This window comes from Natrix helvetica (assembly GCF_964273705.1).
Source record: "Natrix helvetica genome assembly, chromosome: 1".
NCBI lineage: Eukaryota > Metazoa > Chordata > Lepidosauria > Squamata > Natricidae > Natrix > Natrix helvetica.
This window is the reverse complement of record NC_138548.1, coordinates 156383315-156403733: the sequence shown is the minus strand read 5'-3', so window position 1 is coordinate 156403733 and position 20419 is coordinate 156383315. Positions and strand designations below refer to the sequence as shown.

The 20419-nt window shown below is 39.3% G+C and overlaps 1 protein-coding gene across 4 annotated transcripts in view; it reads left to right on the top strand.

The window, feature by feature from the left end:
- The window catches only part of RBMS1 (RNA binding motif single stranded interacting protein 1), a 157293-nt gene that overhangs the window by 113722 nt on the left and 23152 nt on the right, over positions 1–20419 (top strand). For all 4 annotated transcript variants that reach the window (XM_081937044.1, XM_081937043.1, XM_081937046.1 and 1 more), the window contains exons 4-6: positions 1364–1455; positions 10542–10699; positions 16735–16814. In XM_081937044.1, coding sequence (XP_081793170.1) covers positions 1364–1455; positions 10542–10699; positions 16735–16814 — 330 coding nt within the window. The remainder of the gene's footprint in view (positions 1–1363; positions 1456–10541; positions 10700–16734; positions 16815–20419) is intronic.

The window sequence follows — 20419 nt, the reverse complement described above, 5'->3', positions numbered from 1 at the left end:
GCTAAAATAGAGAGTAATAAAACCATGAATGTAAAATACTAGGGTACTCTGCTCTCACAAGTAATTGTGCAATTATTCCGTTTCATTGTTTGCCAGTAATATAATAGTATTTAGCAATTTTTATAGAGACTGTAGCGATTTGACGAGAATGTAAATACCTGAGTTAAAATCAATCTGGATGGCCTGGATAATTTGATACTAACTATGTCAAATAGCATGTACAAATATCCTGATAAAATGAAGAATATAGAAGAAACTGGGCAGTGGTTTCAACATGATCCTTCCACATGCAAAGTCATTTATGAAAAAGAATTTTCTTATGCCTCTTTCTCACGACAGCTGCAGGCAAAACATTAAATTTGCCAATATCACAGTCAGTTTATATTTGGATATATTAATCTGCCTCAATTACCTGGCTGAACTAAGGTTAAAGGGCTAAGCATCCACATAGACCACTACTGGCCCATAGGATTGAGCTTCCTAGCTTTCTGTATCAATTATTTTCTGCCCTATCTTGGCTTTGGCTTCACCAAAATTAAGGCTAGTAAGGCTTCCAGAGAGTAGTCATAGTGATTCAATTTATGTAAAATGGAGCTTTTCCGTTTGCTGATAAATTTATCAGAAATCGGAGGGATTAGACCACTACTATTTGAGCCGTAGTTCAAGGTATCATTATTGTATCAATTTTGAGTACAACAGTTTTTAGATGGATAATAACATTGGGTATACATTGTGGTACCAGGAAAATATTTCCGAAAAACAGGCTGAAGGAATTTCAACAATGATATGCAGTGGTGGGATTCAATTTTTTTTTTACTACCTGTTATGTGGGTGTGGCTTGGTGGGCGTGGTAGGAAACAGATACCGTAAAATCTCCATTCCCACCCCACTCCAGGGGAAGGTTACTGCAAAATCCCCATTCCCTCCCGATCAGCTGGGACTTGGGAGGCAGAGAATAGATGGGGGCGCGGCCAGTCAGAGGTTGGATGTATCGGTTCTCCAGAACTTTGAACTACTCAAAATTTCCGCTAATGGTTCTCCAGAACTGGTCAGAACCTGCTGAATACCACTCTGATGATATATTTTTAGAGTCATGAAAACTTTGAAGGTGAAATAAGTTTAAGGCATGATTACTTATAGGTTTCTAAGAAAACTAGGATGTAGGAGAATCAGCTTCAGATCTTCCATTCAGGCATGACATTTGCTGAATGGCATTCAATAAATCCTTCCCTGTAATTTCCAATGAGATCATTATGAGGACAAAATAAAATATTCATATATTATAATATGCCTCCAGTTCTGTACCTTTAAGTAGAATGAAAAGTGAACATTTTTTATTAAACAAAATTCTTTTAAATTTTAGGTTATGGTTTTGTGGACTTTGATAGTCCAGCTGCAGCTCAGAAAGCCGTATCTGCCCTGAAAGCCACTGGAGTTCAAGCACAGATGGCAAAGGTAAGATAATGTACTAGGGAAAGATCATTGGGTAGCATTGGTACAATCTAAATAGTACCTAAAGAGAAAAGAAGACTGTACTTAGATTAATCATCAAACTATTGCATTGTCCATCTGTCTTCAACCAGGCACTACCTTTATAAAACCTGGAAGCAAGCTGTTAAAACTTGCTGTGTTCCAACATAATTTTGTTTAGGCTCCTGTGTTAATTTGATTAGCTTGATCTAAAGCAGTGTTCCAAACCATAGCCATTTTCAGCTGTGTCCAGTTCAATACTCAGAATTCTCCATAGTTTCTGTGTGGCTGCAGTACTCTGCAACTTCGATCCATGTACCTACAAGTGGCCATGATGAAGAAATGTTGACCTACAGCAGTGCTTCTCAATTATTTTCTGTCATGCCCCCCCCTAGGAAGAAGAAAACATTTCGCGCCCCCCGCGCAACTGTAAATAGTATCATTTGTCTATAAAATTGTTATAAGTACACCTCTGCATAACACTGTATCCTTATTAACGTATAAGAGAATAAAAAAAGAAAGAAATGTGGATCAATTTACAACAAAGAATAGCTTTATTAACTGTAGCAGAAAAGATTTAAAGGAGCACAGGATTTAAAGGAATACAATATTAAAAAAAACTTTAAAACTGCAAAACAAAAATATATAAAATAATTTGAGCTGAGCCCCCCTTTACGGAGCCTCGCGCCCCCCTGGGGGGCCCGCCCCACTATTTGAGAAGCACTGACCTACAGCCATATAAACCTTTCCTTACAACAACATATTTCTTAAAATAAAAAGTGTCATTAGGGATAATAGTTCAAATTGTGTTTGTGTTCAACTGCTGTATAAATGTTTTAACACTATTTTGAAAATGAAAGTTATTTATTCATTGTTTTAGAGTCAGACGACTAGCTTATTTATTTTTATTTTTCCTGTATTATTTTTAAAAATAAGGCAGCGGACATACATAAAACTCCTTTCCCCCTTCTGTTTTCCCCACCATAACAACCCCGTTGAGGTGGGTTGGGCTGAGATAGAGTAACTGGCCCTAGAGTCCCCCAGATGGCTTTCATGCCTAAATCAGAACATGAACTCAAAAGTCTCCTGGTGCCGAAACCATAGACCACTAGCTGAATAAATTAAATTCTAAGTTTAAATTTAAAATGGAGTCTTTCTGTGTGCTTATTGAAGGACTTCTAAAGTGAACCAAGCATTTAGGCTCTGGTAATAACAGACTTCAGTGAACTCAGCAATGCTTACTTCCAAAGACAAATGTATAGTATCGCACAGTAAATTGAGTGTCTCATGTATACCTCTACTTACAGAGCAAACTATTATCCTTGGAAATGTTCTACTTGAGATCATTTGATTTTGTAACCTTGGACCTATAGTTCTTGATACTGTGGCTGATGTAAAGAAACTAAATGATTTCTCATTGGTCATTTACCAAGTCTTCTATCATTACATAGCTATCATAAGGCCCAGTTTTCTTCAAAGGGATCTTTTTTATATATATAGTGCAAATTACAAGCACAAGAAGAAGCTTGTTCTGGATCAGGGCTACCGGGGTAGGACAAAACATTACGTTGCAAATCCCAATGAGCCTTCCCATCACTACTTTTAATAAGGGAGGAAAATTGATGCATGCAGTTTAAAGATATTTTTTAGATTGTCCAATATAAGATGCTGGAAACAAAGACCATGAAGGTTATTTTTTTTAACTTGTAGTTATTCTCATCTGCTCCGTAAATGGTGAAGGGCCATATGGAGAAAGAGACATGTTGCTAGTCTTGAATAATACATTGATTGGCCCATTCTATTTCATTAGAGCCGATGTACATTGAATCTCTTGTTGAAAATGGCAGGCACGTCTTGTCCAAACACTTAGTAGCTATCCTTTTCAGATGCTTCCTTTCAGCTTGTTTGCTGTTTTGAATTTTTAAGTCATTTGTAGTTATTATGTTTTAGAAAGATTAAATAGGGGCCAGACGTAGCCTTTTTATAATATTAGTCCTGTTCCCAAGTGTAAAGTATTGCAGCATTTTCAGTGATGCTGTGTTTTCCCTAAGATGCTCAGCTGAGGAACAGTAAAGCTAATAGAAATGTCCTTGGATGAATTCCAGGAAAACAAAATGTAAACCATATGTGTATTAATGCATATTTTATCACATGCACAAAAACATTTGCTCTTTCTGAAGTCAAATGCAATGGTGCCTTGTTCTTTGGGTCTCTTTGTTAATGGTTGTGTCATATTGTTTAATGTCTATATATGTGACAAACAAAAAATAAAGCAATTTATACAGGTCTCCAGAGGTCTTCTCACTTGCTATTATGACTGTTATAAAATTTATATCTTGCCATATTCAAACCACTATAGCTGATTCACAGTTATAAAAGCATACAAACAAAATTAAGGACTACAAAACTATACAATTTCACAAAATCTGGTTAAAATTAAAATTGCCAAACCTAAATTGCACCTTATTATCCATCATTACTGAGAATGATCAAGAAAATAAGCAATTTAAATGTCAAATAACTGGAAAAAGAAAACCATTGTTATAGACATCCTAAAAGATGACAGTGTGGGTATAGATATTATCACAAAGACAGGATGGCCACTGAGAAGGCATGTCTTCAAGATTTCCACCCCACCCGTCTCTTAGAGGAGGCAGATCTGAAACACCCTTTTCCATGCAGAACACACAATTCAAACGCACTAATACTTGGAAGTACAACCATGTAGAACTTTATAAAACCAGCACTATGAAACCTAATGATAACTAATGCAGTGCACACAAAACTGGTAGCACCAAACTGAAGCCTGCCTTTACCTGCTCCAGGTAAGCAGGTTCTAAACCAATTGTCTTGCATCATGAGGACAAAGACATAAGTAAATATTGCCAAGGCCTTAGCTGAAGCTGGGTTATGACTCCCTGACCAGAGATTCTACCTGCTGGCTAATCATTAGTTGTGGTCCAAAAGAACCTCCAGGCTCCTGCTTTGGAATGTGTGTATGTGATCCCATCCAAGACCAATAGCAGAATCTTACCTCCATCTTTTCTTTTAGTTTATTTTGTATGATCCAGTCCCTCATAGCCTCCATACTATGTGAGGCTCTCCACTGCATCTCCACATCAGCCCAGATTTGGGAAGTACAACCAGTTATCATCATTGTATTAAAGAGACCTCATCCCAAACTAACAGATGACCTCTTCCATCAATTGTATACCAAGGTTAAATTGCAGGAAGAGAGCTCTGAGACCTGTGGCACCCCACAAAGCAGTAGCCTGAAATTCAACCACTCATCTTCCAACATTACTGTCCAAAACTACCTATTCAGGAAGGAGTAGAACTACTGTAAAGGAATGGCCTTTTTCCCAGACCCCTCATTGCATCTTAATAGGTTCCTGTTAAGATGCAATGATTGGCAATATCAAATTGTTCTGAGAATTTGAGAGTTTTACAGAACTGAGAGGACTATATTCCCTTTATCTAGGACACAACAAAGGTTATTGAATAAAATGTCATGATTTGCATTCACTTGAAAGAGATTGAGATAATCCATTTTACATAGGAGATTGTACATGATGCACTTATATAGTGGGATCCATTTTCTTACTCATAACATCTAAAATCTTGACTTTATTATGTAGTTATATGTTTCCTAATTTGAGGCATTTAAGCATCTCTCTCTCTCTCTCTCTCTCTCTCTCTCTCTCTCTCTCTCTCTCTCTCTCTCTCTCTCTCTCTCTGGATATTGGTTATGTGGCATAAAACGGAAAGTTGTAGAGAATGTTTTTTAAAATGCATATCATAGTGGTGACATAATTTGATAACCGGAGTAATTCGGTTATAATCAGTGCTAAGTATGTTTGATTTAAATATTTGGCTTGGATAGAGGCCCTCCCAGCAAGCATAAAAGAACAAAGAACATTAATTTTGCACGGAAAGAGACTGAACTGATGCTGTTACCATATTAGTTCCAGCATGCATAGATGAGTTTGCACATCATGCTAGATCACAATGTAGTTTACTGTTTTGCAGTTCATTTATCAAGTGACATGAACCTAGCAATTGTGGTTTGCAACCAAGTTTCATAGCTTACATGAATAAAGTACATTGTATTCAAGAAATCGTGATTAAACAGACCTTAGATTAGCCTGATAAGTGAATCTAGTCATATTTTAGATGTAGCCATTCCTTGCAAACTAATATATCTCTGCCAAGTTTGTACCACTTTGGACTGCAAACTTAGGTTTCATTTGGTCCCTATTTTAAAAATGTCTTTACATTAAAAAAAAATAACACTGTGTCACAGAAAATTCTAATTTAGGACTGTACTTTTGTGGATTTAAAAAAGTAATAATATTCAGCCTTTAACATTAGTTATGTACAGCTGAATATTTTCTCACTACTAAATGAGATTAATTTTTTAAATACTTTTATTATTTAGATAGCCTACATGTTGCTTTTTCCTAAAATAATTTCTTCCAGAGTAGCTTTGCACAATATTTATTTATTTGTTAATTAATTATATATTCCAAACTGCTAAATCTCTCAACAACTCACAGATGGTGCACCTTGAAAAGATCCTAGCCAATGCTGACTTTTATGTATGTAGATGATGAATGTGTTCTTAAATACTTCTTTGATACCAGAGCAATTTATAGGTTAGAGGATAATTGGAGAGGTGCTGAGAAGTTTGCCACACACAAGGAAGTTATTTGAGATGAAGCCTTTGAGCATTCTTAGTCTCAACTAAATTTGAAGAAACTATTCATTAGAATGGAAACCAACTTATAAATTCTGGTTGGTGAAAAATATTGGTATGAAAAGCATTTCAAATTTGAACTGTTTCAAGCAGAGGCATCAACAGAATCCTATAATTTTATCAGAATAACAAAATGGGCATCACAACATAAGCTATGCTCTTGGTATATATGTGTCCAACATCATGATGCATCCATGAAGGAGGGAAGCTTATGCCAGGATATCTGTTTTATCATTCACACAAGCAACCCTTGTCCCCACATGTGCATGTCTCTGGTTTCAAAATTTAAACACCCCATTGAACAGCGCAAAGCAACTATTTTGGGTATGAAATGGGAGGTTAGGTCTTTGTAGAAGTGTTCCAAGTTTCATATAGCTCTATTTCTATATTGGAACACTCTGGAAAGGGTCAAAACCGAAGCATATTTCATTCCTATACTTGAAACAATCATTTTTATATCAAAATGGGGAATTTTTGTATATGTGCTTAGTAAAAAGGATTGAATTGGAAATAGGCAATTACACAACATTATAAAACTGTCAGGTTTCCAGGAAGGAAAATCAGTGCTTGCTCTAGAACAAATTGAGCTCAATTGTTGTTGTTGGTTGTTTTTTTTTTAAAAAAACACCAAATCCCATTTTTTAAATGGCATTACTGTTGTATGTTTTTAACCAGCATTTTTTAGATTTGCTGAGTAATTCTTTTCTTGGAAAATTTGAATGTATCTTCTAGAAATCATTACTTCTGATAAAGATTACAGGTATAAAATGTTGCCTTATCAAAAGTACTTGTTGCCTTGGCTTACAATTCGTTATTTTGTCCACTGCTATGTTGACTTTTTCCTTCTGATGATTATCTCCTTTGCAAAACCATTTTTTAATAACAGCAGAGCATTTGCTCTGAAAATTTGCTAAGTAACAAGGGTTTATGGAGATTAGAAAATCTGTATTGAATCTATATAAAATATTTTGTTTCCATAGTGGCCAGATAGGAGTCCATGGGAAGATCACATGTAGAACATAACTGAAATGGTGCCCTCTTTCCATAGTAGACAATATTCAGAGGCATAGTCCTCTGGTAGTCATATTATTTTATAGTCCATTCCATGAACTTATATAGCTTATCAAAATATATCTCTTCAGGGCGTAGTATTGATATGTCTGCCTAGATCTGATCAATCTGTATGTCATGATGAAGTAAATACTGTCTATCTATCAAAGGTAGGCAGTATGATGATTGTAGACAGTATCTACAAACAGTTCCCTCGATTCTTGTTAGGTTTCAAGCTCCATCTGTGATTTTTTTTTAATGAATCAGTGGAGAACTGACATTCTGCAGGCCCAAAAGCATTGGACCATGGTATTATCTATCTCCATGGTTGCCTTTGAGGCCTCTTTGACATAATTAAAGAATAAAAATAGTGGGAGGCAACAGAATTTTTGGAGAAATGTAGCCCAGTAGTTGAAGGAAAGCAAAACAAACTGGGGTAGTAGTCCCAAGGGGATGGCAGCAATTTTGTGAATTAGCTACATTCTCCCATTGCAATGATATTGGAGCAGTGCGCAAAATGAACTCCAAAATGGCTCATTCTTGTGCTTGGATTGGAAGTTGAAGTTGGTGTAAAATATGATAGCCAAGCTACTAAATGAGGCACTTGACTGGGCACATAAGAACTAAACAAATAAGATTTGAATTGCTTAAGCCAGTGTGATCAATTAATCAAAATTAAAGTGATTACCAATATTTGTACTAATCCTTTTCAAATCTTATTTGAATGATCAAGATGTCTGTTATTTATGCAGGTAATAATAGTAATTTTTCAACAAATCAGAAAGGATATAAGATAATTGGTAAAAGCAAACCAGATCAAATGACTGTTTAAACCTTTGCTTTTAATACAGGTAGCCCTCGACTTACAACAGTTCATTTAGAGACTGTTCAAAGTTACAATGGCACTGAAAAAAGTGACTTATGACAGTTTTTCACAGTTACAACCTTTGCAGCATCCCCATGATCATGTGATCAAAATTCGGATGGTTGGCAACTGGTTCACATTTATGACCATTGCTGTGTCCCAATGTCAGTAATCCCCTTTTGAAACTTTCTGACAAGCAAAGCAAAATCAATGGGGAAGCCAGATTCACTTAACAACCTGGTTACTAACTTATCAACTGCAGTGATTCACTTAACAACCGAGGCAAGAAAGGTCGTACAATGGGGCAAAACTCACTTAACAAATGTCTCACTTAGCAACATAAATTTTGGGTTCAATTATGGTTGCAAATTGAGGATTATATGTATATTAATAAAAAAAGCAGCAACTCATTAAACTGTCTAAATCAGGTCAGATATTCAAAAATAAATTTACCTGTGGTTCATTTTTGTTAGATAATTCCATAAGTTAGGTGCCACCTGAAAGGAGGAACAATGCATGTTACCATGAGATAACAAATCCAAGACGTAGGGAATTATATCCATAATAGCTGCTGTTAGAATAATTAATTTTAGGTCTGAATTCTGTTACAAATATCACAGTCTTGATCTCATCAACTAAAGCCTTTTAAATATTTTTTGTGCATGTTATTTTTCTTAGGCCTAATATAGTCCACTTCAAATAAACTGAAGTTTAAATTTATACATACAAGTTCCTGGTCCTCAAGTTACAAGGCCATAATACAGAAAATACATTTCTAAAAAGAATAGGGAGTGTGTACATGTGTCAAAAGAGAGAGAGAATGAAAGAGCTTTTAATAAGAGGCTGTGATTCAGAAGTGAATTTTGTTTTATTTTGCATCTTGGAGCATAATTCAGGATGTGCATAAAAGTAATGACTATATGATGAAATTGTTGTCTTCGTTTGTTACTATTACTATAGTACTGGTGTTTTATTTTTATATTTTAGGAAAAGCAAGTGTATTCATCATACTGAAAGTTCCATATATTACCATCTTTATTATATATTAATAGTGAAAGATTAATATAAAAAATCTTAAAAGATGCAAATGCATTGCTAGATTCCTAAACATGCAGTTACCTTTGTTCTAAACTGGGAAATACCTTCGTCAGATTGCAAAGATTAAAAACTTATTCAAATCTGAATATTTTCCCAAAGAAATCAATGTCTATGTCTTATCTCCAATATCTTTACATCTTATGTTTTTTGAAAAAAGTTATTCAGAATTGATGGCCCATAAACTATGATCTTAAATGCAACTTGCTTTATTATTACATGTGAGTTAGTTGATTTAATATTTTTATAGAGCTGGAGCCAGAGGAGTGTGTATGTGTGTGTATATGCGCGCTCGCATCCGTACTTGTTTATGAGTTTATAGCAAAAGCTGATTTCCCTCTTGTGCTTTTTCCCTTACAACCTTCCAGGCCTTAAAAATGCTCTCTAGTCATGCACTGAGAGGAAAGGAAAAATGAGGTTTTTAAAAAATAATAATAATCAGGCAACGGTAATTTTCATAAATGAAACCCACATATTCTTTGCCATTAAGAATTTAGAAAGTGTGTGTGTAGATTGAACTAAGAAAAAGAAAATGTATGTATGGTATTTTTGAATAAGCTTGTATCTAAATATTGAGTTGAAAATCTGTGTGTCTCCTTTAAGCTTCCGGCTACCCACATATTTTAAGGACTCTAGGAGTGGCTTTTCCTGGGGATGTTGACAGTGCCGTTAATAGCATCTACCAGAAGAAGAATCTTCATCTTGCTTAATAGAGATTTTGAACACAAGGCATGAATTTTGACCCTTTGCATCATTGTGATGGATGCTTCCTCAAAGACATTTTTATAATATAAAAAAGAGGAGGCAGACAGCATACATGTCAACTTTTGTCTTTTGTTTTTCATGTGAATCAGCCTAATCAACTAGTTATAATTGAGATAGTGTGTTGTTGTTTGGGAGGAGGGGTGTTATTAAGCAAGCACAGCCTTCCATCTTTGCTTTTTATGCCATTCTGGAGCAAATGCTTCTCCTTTTATTTGGGTTTTTTTTTCATTTGAATGTAATTGTAGAGATAATAATAGCTTACATTATCACAAGAAGGAAGAGCTTCATGCTGTGAATGCTGGTAGCAATGAATAGATGTAATCATAGGTTTTGGACACAACCATTTCTTTAGAGAAGTTTCATTGATCTCCATTGAAGCTTGGTAGACTGCTGTTTGATGACTTCAAGAATTAAAAGTTTGTTGGCTGTAGCCTATATTATTATTAGATTCACTTTATTCTGGAGACTTTGGTAATGATCCTATATTTTGTATGGCTCTTAACTGTAACATCTAATAAAATAATTTTAATTGCTTTTCAGCAACAGGAGCAAGATCCAACTAATTTATATATTTCCAATTTGCCACTTTCAATGGATGAACAAGAGCTTGAGAACATGCTAAAACCTTTTGGACAAGTTATCTCAACAAGAATACTTCGTGATTCCAATGGCACAAGTCGTGGAGTTGGCTTTGCAAGGTAGGTTGTCATTCATGTACTTTTTTGAAATTGTGTTTCTTCTGGAATCTTCACAGCTCTCTGAACTTGGCTCTTTGCTCACAGATGTCTCATACCCAACTAGATAAACTAGTGATAGGTAACTAATAGGTAAACTACTAGGTAAACTACCCAACTAGTGGCACTGTTGATGTTTCCTAGTTGGGTAATGAGACAATCTGTGACCAAACAACGAGCCTGACCTACATACATTCTTTTATATTGGATTGAACACTCCAGGTACATCACATTTCTTCAGTAAAGGAGCAAAGAGATACTGAGATGGGAAAAACCTGTCTGGCTTTGCTACAAAAATGAATTTGATTCAAAAATGATCATTTGAACAAACAGTACTGGCTCAACTAATTGGTCAAAAAATATTCAATCATCTGAAAAGTGAGAGATGAGATATTTATATTAAGTAATATCTGTTGATCCCAATCATGTAATATTTGTATCTAAATGAAATAAATCATGGCTCCTAGGAAGCATTTTTATTTGCTATTGTGAGGTTCAGTTTAACTTTCATTGCTGTTGCAATTGAGAGGCAGGCAATCACTTACAGTACATAAGAGCAGTTTAGATTGCTGTCAGACAAGTAAGTAGTTAATTGACAGGCAGTTCCATTTGCATGCTTTTGTTAGTGAATATTATGGTCAGTTAAATGGCTTTTTATGTAGAAAAAAACTCCGAGTATTACCAATATTTGACTTTGAACAAGCAGAACAGAAGTGTATTGATGATTTTGATGTTGGAGAAGAGTCTTAAGAATACCACGGATAACCAAAAGAACAATTAAATGGATGACAGAACAAATCAATGTACATTCTCATCTTGCCTTTTCTCAGCTATTCTTGGAAGGTTTCATTCAGCAACTTTTGAAGAAACATAAATATCTCACGCTTGCCATAGTACGTAAGACTGCTTTTAAAATGTCTCAGAGAACAAATCAATCCAGAGTTCTCACGCAAGGTACAAATGAGCAGACTCAGCTGGTCTTTTTTTATAGATTTTTTTTAAATCTTGCGATTGTTGTTTTGGACACATTATGTGAAGGTCTGGCTCCCTTAAAAGTCCATAATGCAGGGGATGGGTACATGGTTAGGACTTCTGAAAGGCCCAATTGGGAATATGTCTAAATATGATCATTTGAAGTTGATCATTTCTGCCTCAAGAAAGAATTCTGAATCGATTTGTCTTAATAGCAGTAGCATTTAGACTTATATACTGCTTCACAGTGCTTTATAGTCCTCTCTAAGCGGTTTACAGAGTCAGCCTATTTCCTCCAACAATCTGGGTCCTCAGTCTTCCGACCACGGAAGGATGGAAGGCTGAGTCAACCATGAGCCTGGTGAGATTTGAACTGCCAAATTACAGGCAGCCAGCAGCCAGCTGAAGTAGCATGAAGTACTGCACTCTAACCACTGCGCCACCACGGTTCTTAATGATCCATTTATTTGTTTTATAGAATCATAGAAAACTGATGGCAAGAAAAGACCCAGTGATCCATCAAGTCTGCCCTTTGAGTGTTTATTGTTTGCCTTTGTTTTTTATTAATTAATTTTGATTATTAAAACTATTTTTATTTATGTTTGTTGGATATAGACATGAGTTTATCCTAAGCATGTTCAAACTCAGTTTCTGAAGATTGACCCACTAACTCTGCTGGAAATTGGTTCCAAGCTTCCACTAGTCTTTCTATGAAGTAATAACTTTCTATCGTTGCTTTTAAAATTCGAAGTTATGCTCCCATGTCCTTGATTTTTGCTTAATATTGAAAATACTGCCTTCCAGAAAAGTCGGATCTCTAGAAGTGGCACAGTATTCTACATGGGGTCTGACTAAAGCCCTATCTAGCGGGATTAGGATCCCCTTTTTCCTGTTGGTGATCCCTCTAGGGCAGGGTTGTCAAACTCCCAGCCTGCAGGCCAGATAATAATAATAATAATAATAATAATAATAATAATAATAATAATAATAATAATAATAATAATAATAATAATAATAATAATAATAATTTTATTTGATTAGCCGCAACCCTCTCCCGAAGGACTCGGGGCGGCGTACAATCAAACGGATAAAAATACACATAAGACAAACATATATACAACAGAACAGAGACATATACATATGTGCATGGAGGAGGATTGACTTATAAGTGAAAGACAGTTAAAAATACAATTTAAAATCCCCATTAAATAAAATTACTAAATTAAAAAACCCATCAGGAGCGTTACAAAGTTATGGTCGAGCCAGGCCAGCTATTTGGAAAAGGTGGGTCTTGAGCTTGACACGGAAGGAGCGGAGGTCAGTAGTGGTCCTAATATCCGGGGGGAGGTCATTCCACAGGGCTGGGCCCGCCACAGAGAAGGCTCTGCTCCTAGGCGCCGCCCCATGGCACTGTCTGGTGGACGGCACCTGGAGAAGTCCCTCTCTGTGCGAGCGGATGGGTCGTAGGGATGTATGGGGCAGAATACGATCCCGCAGGTAACTAGGTCCTGAGCCATGGAGCGCTTTAAAGATCGTAATCAAAACCTTGAAACGCACTCGATAGACCACAGGAAGCCAGTGCAGCTCGCGCAGGAGAGGTGTCACATGGGAGTACTTGGTACTCCCCATAATCACCCGCGCGGCTGCATTCTGGACCAACTGCAGTCTCCGAGTGCATTTCAAGGGAAGCCCCATGTAGAGAGCGTTACAGTAGTCCAGGCGAGACGTCACCAGCGCATGGGTGACTGTGCGTAAGGCGTCCCGGTCCAATAGGGGGCGCAATTGGCGCACCAGGCGAACCTGGTGGAACGCCCCCCTGGCCACGGCTGTCACATGTTCATCCATGGACAGCCTGGCATCCAGGAGGACGCCCAAATTGCGCGCCCGCTCCACGGGGGCGAGTTGAATGCCCCCAATGGCCAGAGATGGAATTATCTGGTTGAACCGGGGGGCCGGAACCCACAGCCACTCCGTCTTGGAAGGGTTGAGCCTGAGTCGGTTGTCATCCATCCAGACCCGTACGGCTTCCACACACGGGGACATCACTTCGACGGCCTCGTTGGGGTGGTTCGGGGTGGAAATGTACAGCTGAGTATCATCAGCGTACAGATGATATCCCACCCGAAACCACGGATGATCTCACCCAGCGGCTTCATGTATGTGTTGAACAGGAGCGGCGAGAGGGCCGACCCCTGTGGCACCCCACAAGTAAGGGGGCTTAGGGTCAACCTCTGCTCCCCTGCCAACACACGTTGCGTCCGGCCGCAGAGGTAGGAGCCGAACCACCGCAAAACGGTGCCCCGGACCCCCAACCCCTCCAGTCGGTGCAACAGGATACCATGGTCGATGGTATCAAAAGCCGCCGAGAGGTCTAATAGGACCAGGATAGAGGAACAACCCCTATCTCTGGCCCTCCAGAGATCATCTACCAACGCGACCAAGGCCGTCTCTGTGCTGTGCCCAGGGCGAAAGCCGGACTGGCGCGGGTCTAGATAATCATTCTCCTCCAGATGTCGTGGGAACTGAGAAGCCACCACACTCTCTACAACCTTCGCCAAAAAGGGAAGGTTGGAGACAGGACGATAATTGGCCAGCTCCGTAGGGTCCAGGGAAGGCTTCTTGAGCAAGGGTCTCACCACCGCCTCTTTCAAGGCGGCCGGGAGAGACCCCTCACCCAACGAAGCGTTCACTAGGCCCAGGAGCCAGTCGCGTGTAACCTCCCAGGAAGCCAGTACAAGCCAGGAGGGACACGGGTCCAGCAAACATGTGGTAGGTCGCAGTCGTCCACGCAATCTGTCCAAATCCTCGATGACAACCAAGTCAAACTCCTCCCAAAAAGGTTTCTCAAGATTCGCCACTGGCGTCTCGACTGGGCCACTGAAGGGGACCCAATCCTTCCGGATTTGAGCGACTTTATCCACAGATATTTCCCAAACTCCTCTGCCCTACCCTGTAGAGGGGCCTCCCGCGGCCTCTGAAACAGAAGGGAGCGGGACACCCGAAACAGGGCGGCAGGGCGGTTCTCTGCGGATGCAATGAGAGCGGCACAATATTGACGTTTGGCCGTTCTCAATGCCACTAGGTACGTCCTTAAATGGGCTCGTACCTGTGCTCGGTCAAATTCGGATCGGGAGGATCTCCAACGACTCTCTAGGCATCTCTTGCAGCGCTTCATCACCCTTAGCTCCTCGGTGAACCAAGGAGCCAGGGTGGATCGTTGCCGCCGGAGAGGCCGCAAAGGTGCCACCAGGTTCAAGGCCCCGGTAGTCGCATTATTCCACGCGGCCACCAGGTCCTCTACCCGAGGGCGGGTCAGGGCTGCAGGAGGTGGCCCAAGCTCCGTCTGGAACCTGTCTGGTTCCATCAAGCGCCTGGGGCGGAACCATCTAGTGTTTTCCGGTTCCGCCTCCCCGCAGCGAGGGGTAGCACCAGGGAAGTCAAGTCGGAGGAGTGAGTGATCTGACCATGATAGAGGAGTGATGGTTAAATTCACTCCTCCCAGATCACTCAACCACTGGCGAGAGACAAAAACGAGGTCCAAGGTGTGACCTCCCTCGTGTGTCGGGCCCTGAGTCAGGTCCATGGCTGTCATGGAAGCCATGAACTCCCGAACCCCCTCTGATGCTTCTCCCACCGACGGCAGGTTAAAATCCCCCATCACTAAAAGTTTGGGGGTCTCAACCGCCACCGATGAGATTAGCTCGAGGAGCTCAGGCAGGGTCGCTGATGTATGGCGGGGAGCCAGGTATACTATCAGCAGGCCCAACTGCCTCCCAGGGCCCCATTTCACAACAAGGGATTCACATCCGGACGTCTGTGGCACAGTGGACTCCCTCGGCTCTAAGTCCTCCCGGATAATCACTGCTACCCCACCGCCCCTTCCCCGGGCCCGGGGCTGGTGAAATGCTTGGTAACCTGGTGGGCACATTTCCACGAGGGGTAACCCTCCCTCGTGACCCAACCAGGTTTCCGTTATTCCCGCGAGGTCCGGCTCCCCCTCCAAATGTGTCGCGTGGTGGCCACGTCCATGCCTGGTTTAGCAATGGACAGGGGGGAAGAGTCCCGATATGTCACGTGACAACGGCGTGAGTTTCACACCCCTGCTCTAGTGATTTCTGGACTATTCATGATATTCTTAGGAATCTGCTCCAGTGCCAACATACAAAAGTGTGATCAAAAATTATTCTTTTGCAAGTGTAAGATTGGGACAGCCTGCTTCATGAACCGTGGTGACACAGTGTTAGAATACAGTATTGCAGGCTAACACTGCCCACAGCCAGGAGTTTGGTCCTGAGAGGACTTGAGGTTGACTCAGCCTTTCATCCTTCCAAAATTGAAAAAATGATGACCCAGATTGTTGGGGGCAATGTGCTTAATTCTGTAAAACTGAGAAGGCTGTAAAGCACTATGAAGCGGTATGTAAGTTTAAGTGCTATTGCTATCCATAATGCCCATAAATTATGAACACTGCAGACATGTAATAGGAGGAGTCCACTGGACATAGCCAATCAGAATAGGGGAAATTAAACCTTCAGTGTTCTTCAGTAAAGAAAACCCCTCCTAGAATTGGGCAAGAAGGAAAGTAAAGCTGAGGCATCTAGTTACGTGCAGTTGTAAAAACCTAGGTGGCTGCCTGAAACTGAATCCTTCTAAACCTTATTAACTATGCCATGTGTCAGGAAAGTAGGTTAGGCACTGTGAAAATGAGCCTTGGGCTTCTGCATTTCCTCATTCACTTCTAGTGTGTCAGAAAATTAAAGGTAGCTCCAGGGAGGAAATATTAGTATTTACAGGAAAAAGAAAGCACAGAAATGTTATGCCTGGCCAGTCGGGCTAATCTTTGATTTTACTTTCTGCCTGAATCAAATCAACAATTTCATCTGATCATTGTAACCATACAGTAAAATAATTGAAACGTTTGTTTGTTTATAACATGTACTGGCCACTCATCTTACCACAGGAGAATTCTGGGCAGAGTTGTATTAAGGTCCATTAATACAGTAATGCCCTTTCTATATTTTTAATAGGATGGAATCAACAGAGAAATGTGAAGCAGTGATTGCTCATTTCAATGGGAAATTTATTAAAACCCCACCAGGAGTTTCTGGTAAGTGCATGTGTGTATTTGTTTATTTGTGCACATGTTTGTTCATTCCTTGGAAAATGTACAGTTAATGAGTCTTAGAACTAGAGTATGAAAAGTGGAGGCAGAACAGAAATGTGGGTGTTGTATCATCGTTGTTGTTGTTTTTAAAGCAAAACACTCCCGTTCCTTTTGTGGTGCTAATCAGACTCTGGGAGAAAGATAGAAGGAAAGAAGAAGGGGGAGGGAGGGAGAATGGAGAGTGCCTTCCGTTCCCACCCTCCTCTGATAGTCCCTCCCTTATTATCTTAATTAACATGAGAAGATTGCTAGCCCCAGGCCAATTCAAGCCAATCCCTTTTGAACATGCAAACAGTCCATTCTTCTCTCAGCAGACAGTCATGTGGACAGACAGGACTTGTGAATTAGGCTATTGTCAGTGTCGGCTGGCCATTCTTCTGTAGCACTTTTCTTGTACACTGAGTACCCTTTTGTGGAAATTTTCACATGGTTGCAGAAACTCTGAAAAGGTTGCTGTATGTGAACAGGGAGATTACGGATACTGTTGCCTCTGGCGTTCAAACTATTCAGTAGTGCAAGCATTATTTATACCACTTATTGTAACCAACAGGAGACCAGATGGAAGACTAATATCATGATAATATTCTAGCACTAAGGCATACATTACAGTACTTCAAATCCCTGCAGCTGTAGTAAATAATTCTGGAATCTGTGTGCAGGAAGAGGAAGGATCAAATGAGTCTTCAGTTTTTAATTAGCTCACTTCTTCGCATAGATTTCTTTGCTTGCTAGCACTGAATGTGACTCTTCATATGAAACTTTGGTACCCATTTCTATCATTATTTGAAGCTGATTGTGTGTTTTTTCTTTTTTTTTTGGCTTTTGTTGTTGCTGCTGCTGATCATGCCACAGTATCTTGTATGTTACTATTGCAAAAGCCGGTGGGGGGGGGGGGATAATAAGAGTTGCTGTAAATAAAAATTAATATATTCATTGATTGCTGTTAAAATCCCAACCCATTTTGTGATGGACAGCTCTCAACTTATGATAGCTCAAAATACTGCCAGAAGTGAACACCCTTTTATTGTCAACATCTGCCAGAATAGAGTAACATATTTCTCTATAGGATTAAAAAAATAAAAATAATGAATCAGAAGTGGGGTTCAAGATAAGAGGAGCACTTACTACATCCACCAACCAATTGATCAGTCAACAAAGGAAGCCTTTTTTTTAACTCAATCAGGAAGAAAGCCTTTCTTCTACTTTACAGTGATATCACAATGATATGACATTGGGAAGAGCTGAGCAGCAGAATTTAGATTAAGAAAGAATTGGAAGTAAATGTGATTTATCTGATAATTGTTATATGTCCAAACCATACCGTTCAGTATTGTAGACTTTCTTAACAAATATATGTTCTTTTTCCATGTTCTCACAAGTGGCTGTTGCTTTGCTCATTGATATTCTCTGAAAAGTCAGCTGCTTTTGACCCCCATGCTGGCCCCCATGCTGACCAGAAGGACATAGCTTTGTGGGAAAAGTAAATAAAATTAAGACAAACTCTTCTAATTGCTAAGGAATTTGTGATGGTCCCTTTGGCTGCTATCCTTTGTAATACTCTCTTCGGCTGCCTGTTGAGCTATGATTTGATTAAAGTTATGGGCAATTAACAGTTGGGTTTCTGAAATTCATTACAAGCTCCCAATGATTAACTCTGATTCTTCCAGAATATTGAGGTTGATACTGTATATGTGATAACAGCTACTGCTGCACCTTGAAATAAAAAGAAACTTAAATAGCTTGTGGTAATTGTCTCTGATAGGATAAGCTAGATTTCATCTTTAATGTTGGAAACAGTATTTGCTAATGCATGAAAAGTAAATAGACTTGAGTTTAATGCAAGGAAGCATTTATAATATGACAATAACCTAATAAGATTTTAATATGTTTGCTTTGTCCTTAAAAGTAATGGATTAAGTATCTGCCATTTTTTATCTTTATTGTTTGTTTTTTTATTATATTTTTGTATTGTTGTGAGCCATCCAGAGTCATTAAGAGTTGGGCAGAATATATGTTTAATAAATCACCATTGATCACACAATCAGCCAGATGTTTAAGACTGGATTTGGCATTTTTGTCTAGTCCTTTCCAAGCACCTGGGATAGGCAGATGTTGTTGTTTAACAATATTAATGGTATTGTCGCAGGATGTAAGCTGTTCCAAGTCAGCCAGATGTTCAGATGGGATTTGACATTTTTGTCCACCTATTGAATACTTCCCAAGGACCTGGAATAGGCAGATGTAGATGTTTGATGGTGTTAGATGTATCTTCGCAAGATGTAAACTGTTCCGAGTAAAGCTGATTTTTGCAATTGACTGATGTTGAATTTGTCAATGCCGGTGGTACTCCAGTTGTTTTGGGATTGCACCCAAGATACCTATGACTATTGGTACTAACTTTACTTTCTTTTGCTATGGTCATTCTATTTCTATTTGCGGGCCTTTGCATTTTGTTATCTCATCCAGTTCTTTCTCTTCTATTCTGCTGTCTCCAGATATTGCCATATCGGTTATCCAGACTTTTTTTAACCTTTTTTAATCAACAATTGTTAAGTCTGGGGTGTTATGTGGCAGGTGGCTGTCTGTTTGGAGTCTAAAGTCCCCAAGTACCTTAGCTTCTTCATTTTCTATTACTTTATCTCTTTTATGGTCTTACCAGTTCTTGCTTGCAGGCAAATGATATTTCTTGCAGATCTTCCAATGCACCATTGTTGTTACTTTGTCGTGCCATTGTTTGTAGTCAGTCCCTACAATCTCCTTGCAGCAACTAACCATGCAGTCCACTGTTTCTCAGGTTCTTTGCAGAGGCAGCACTTGCTATCTATTGCTGTCTTCTCAATTCTGGCTTTTTATGCATTTGTTCTTAAGGCTTGGTCTTGTGAAGCCAGAATTAGCCCTTCTGTCTCTTTTTTTCAACTTTCCTGCTCTTAGACATTGCAAGCTGTTGTTATTATCTGCTTTCCCTGCTACTCTTTAAACATACTGGCCATGTAATGCTCTGTCTTCCCATGTCTATTTTCTGTTCTTCATTTGGTCTTTCTTATAGGCAAGTTTGGTCTCTACAGTACTCAGCAGGCCTATGCTAGCTTCAATGCATCTTCTTCATTATCCTTAACATATTTTGCTCGTGCACTTTTTTCTTCTTCAATTGTCTGATATACTTGCAAGATTCCACGGCACCCGTTTTCCTTGGCAAATAGAGTCCGGCAACATTGCCGTGTGGATGAAGGGCATGATTCATTGTCATTATTTTTCTAGTCCTTTAATTCCGTTTGAGTCTAGTCTGCCATTCCAGCTGTGTATCTAATGACTGGAATTGGCCACATGTTTATTGTCTTGATGGTATTTCCTCCACTGAGTTTGGACTTTAATTTCTTCTTCACTCTCCTGATATTTCTAATATTTTTCTTGGTTTTGTTGTGCTTGATGTCAGTCTGAAGGATGCCCAAGTATTTATAATGATCATCTTCATCTAGACTTGTCATTCTATTTACATAGGACATCTTGATTCCTTCAGCTTTCCCCATTTGATGGTAAACAGGGCACAT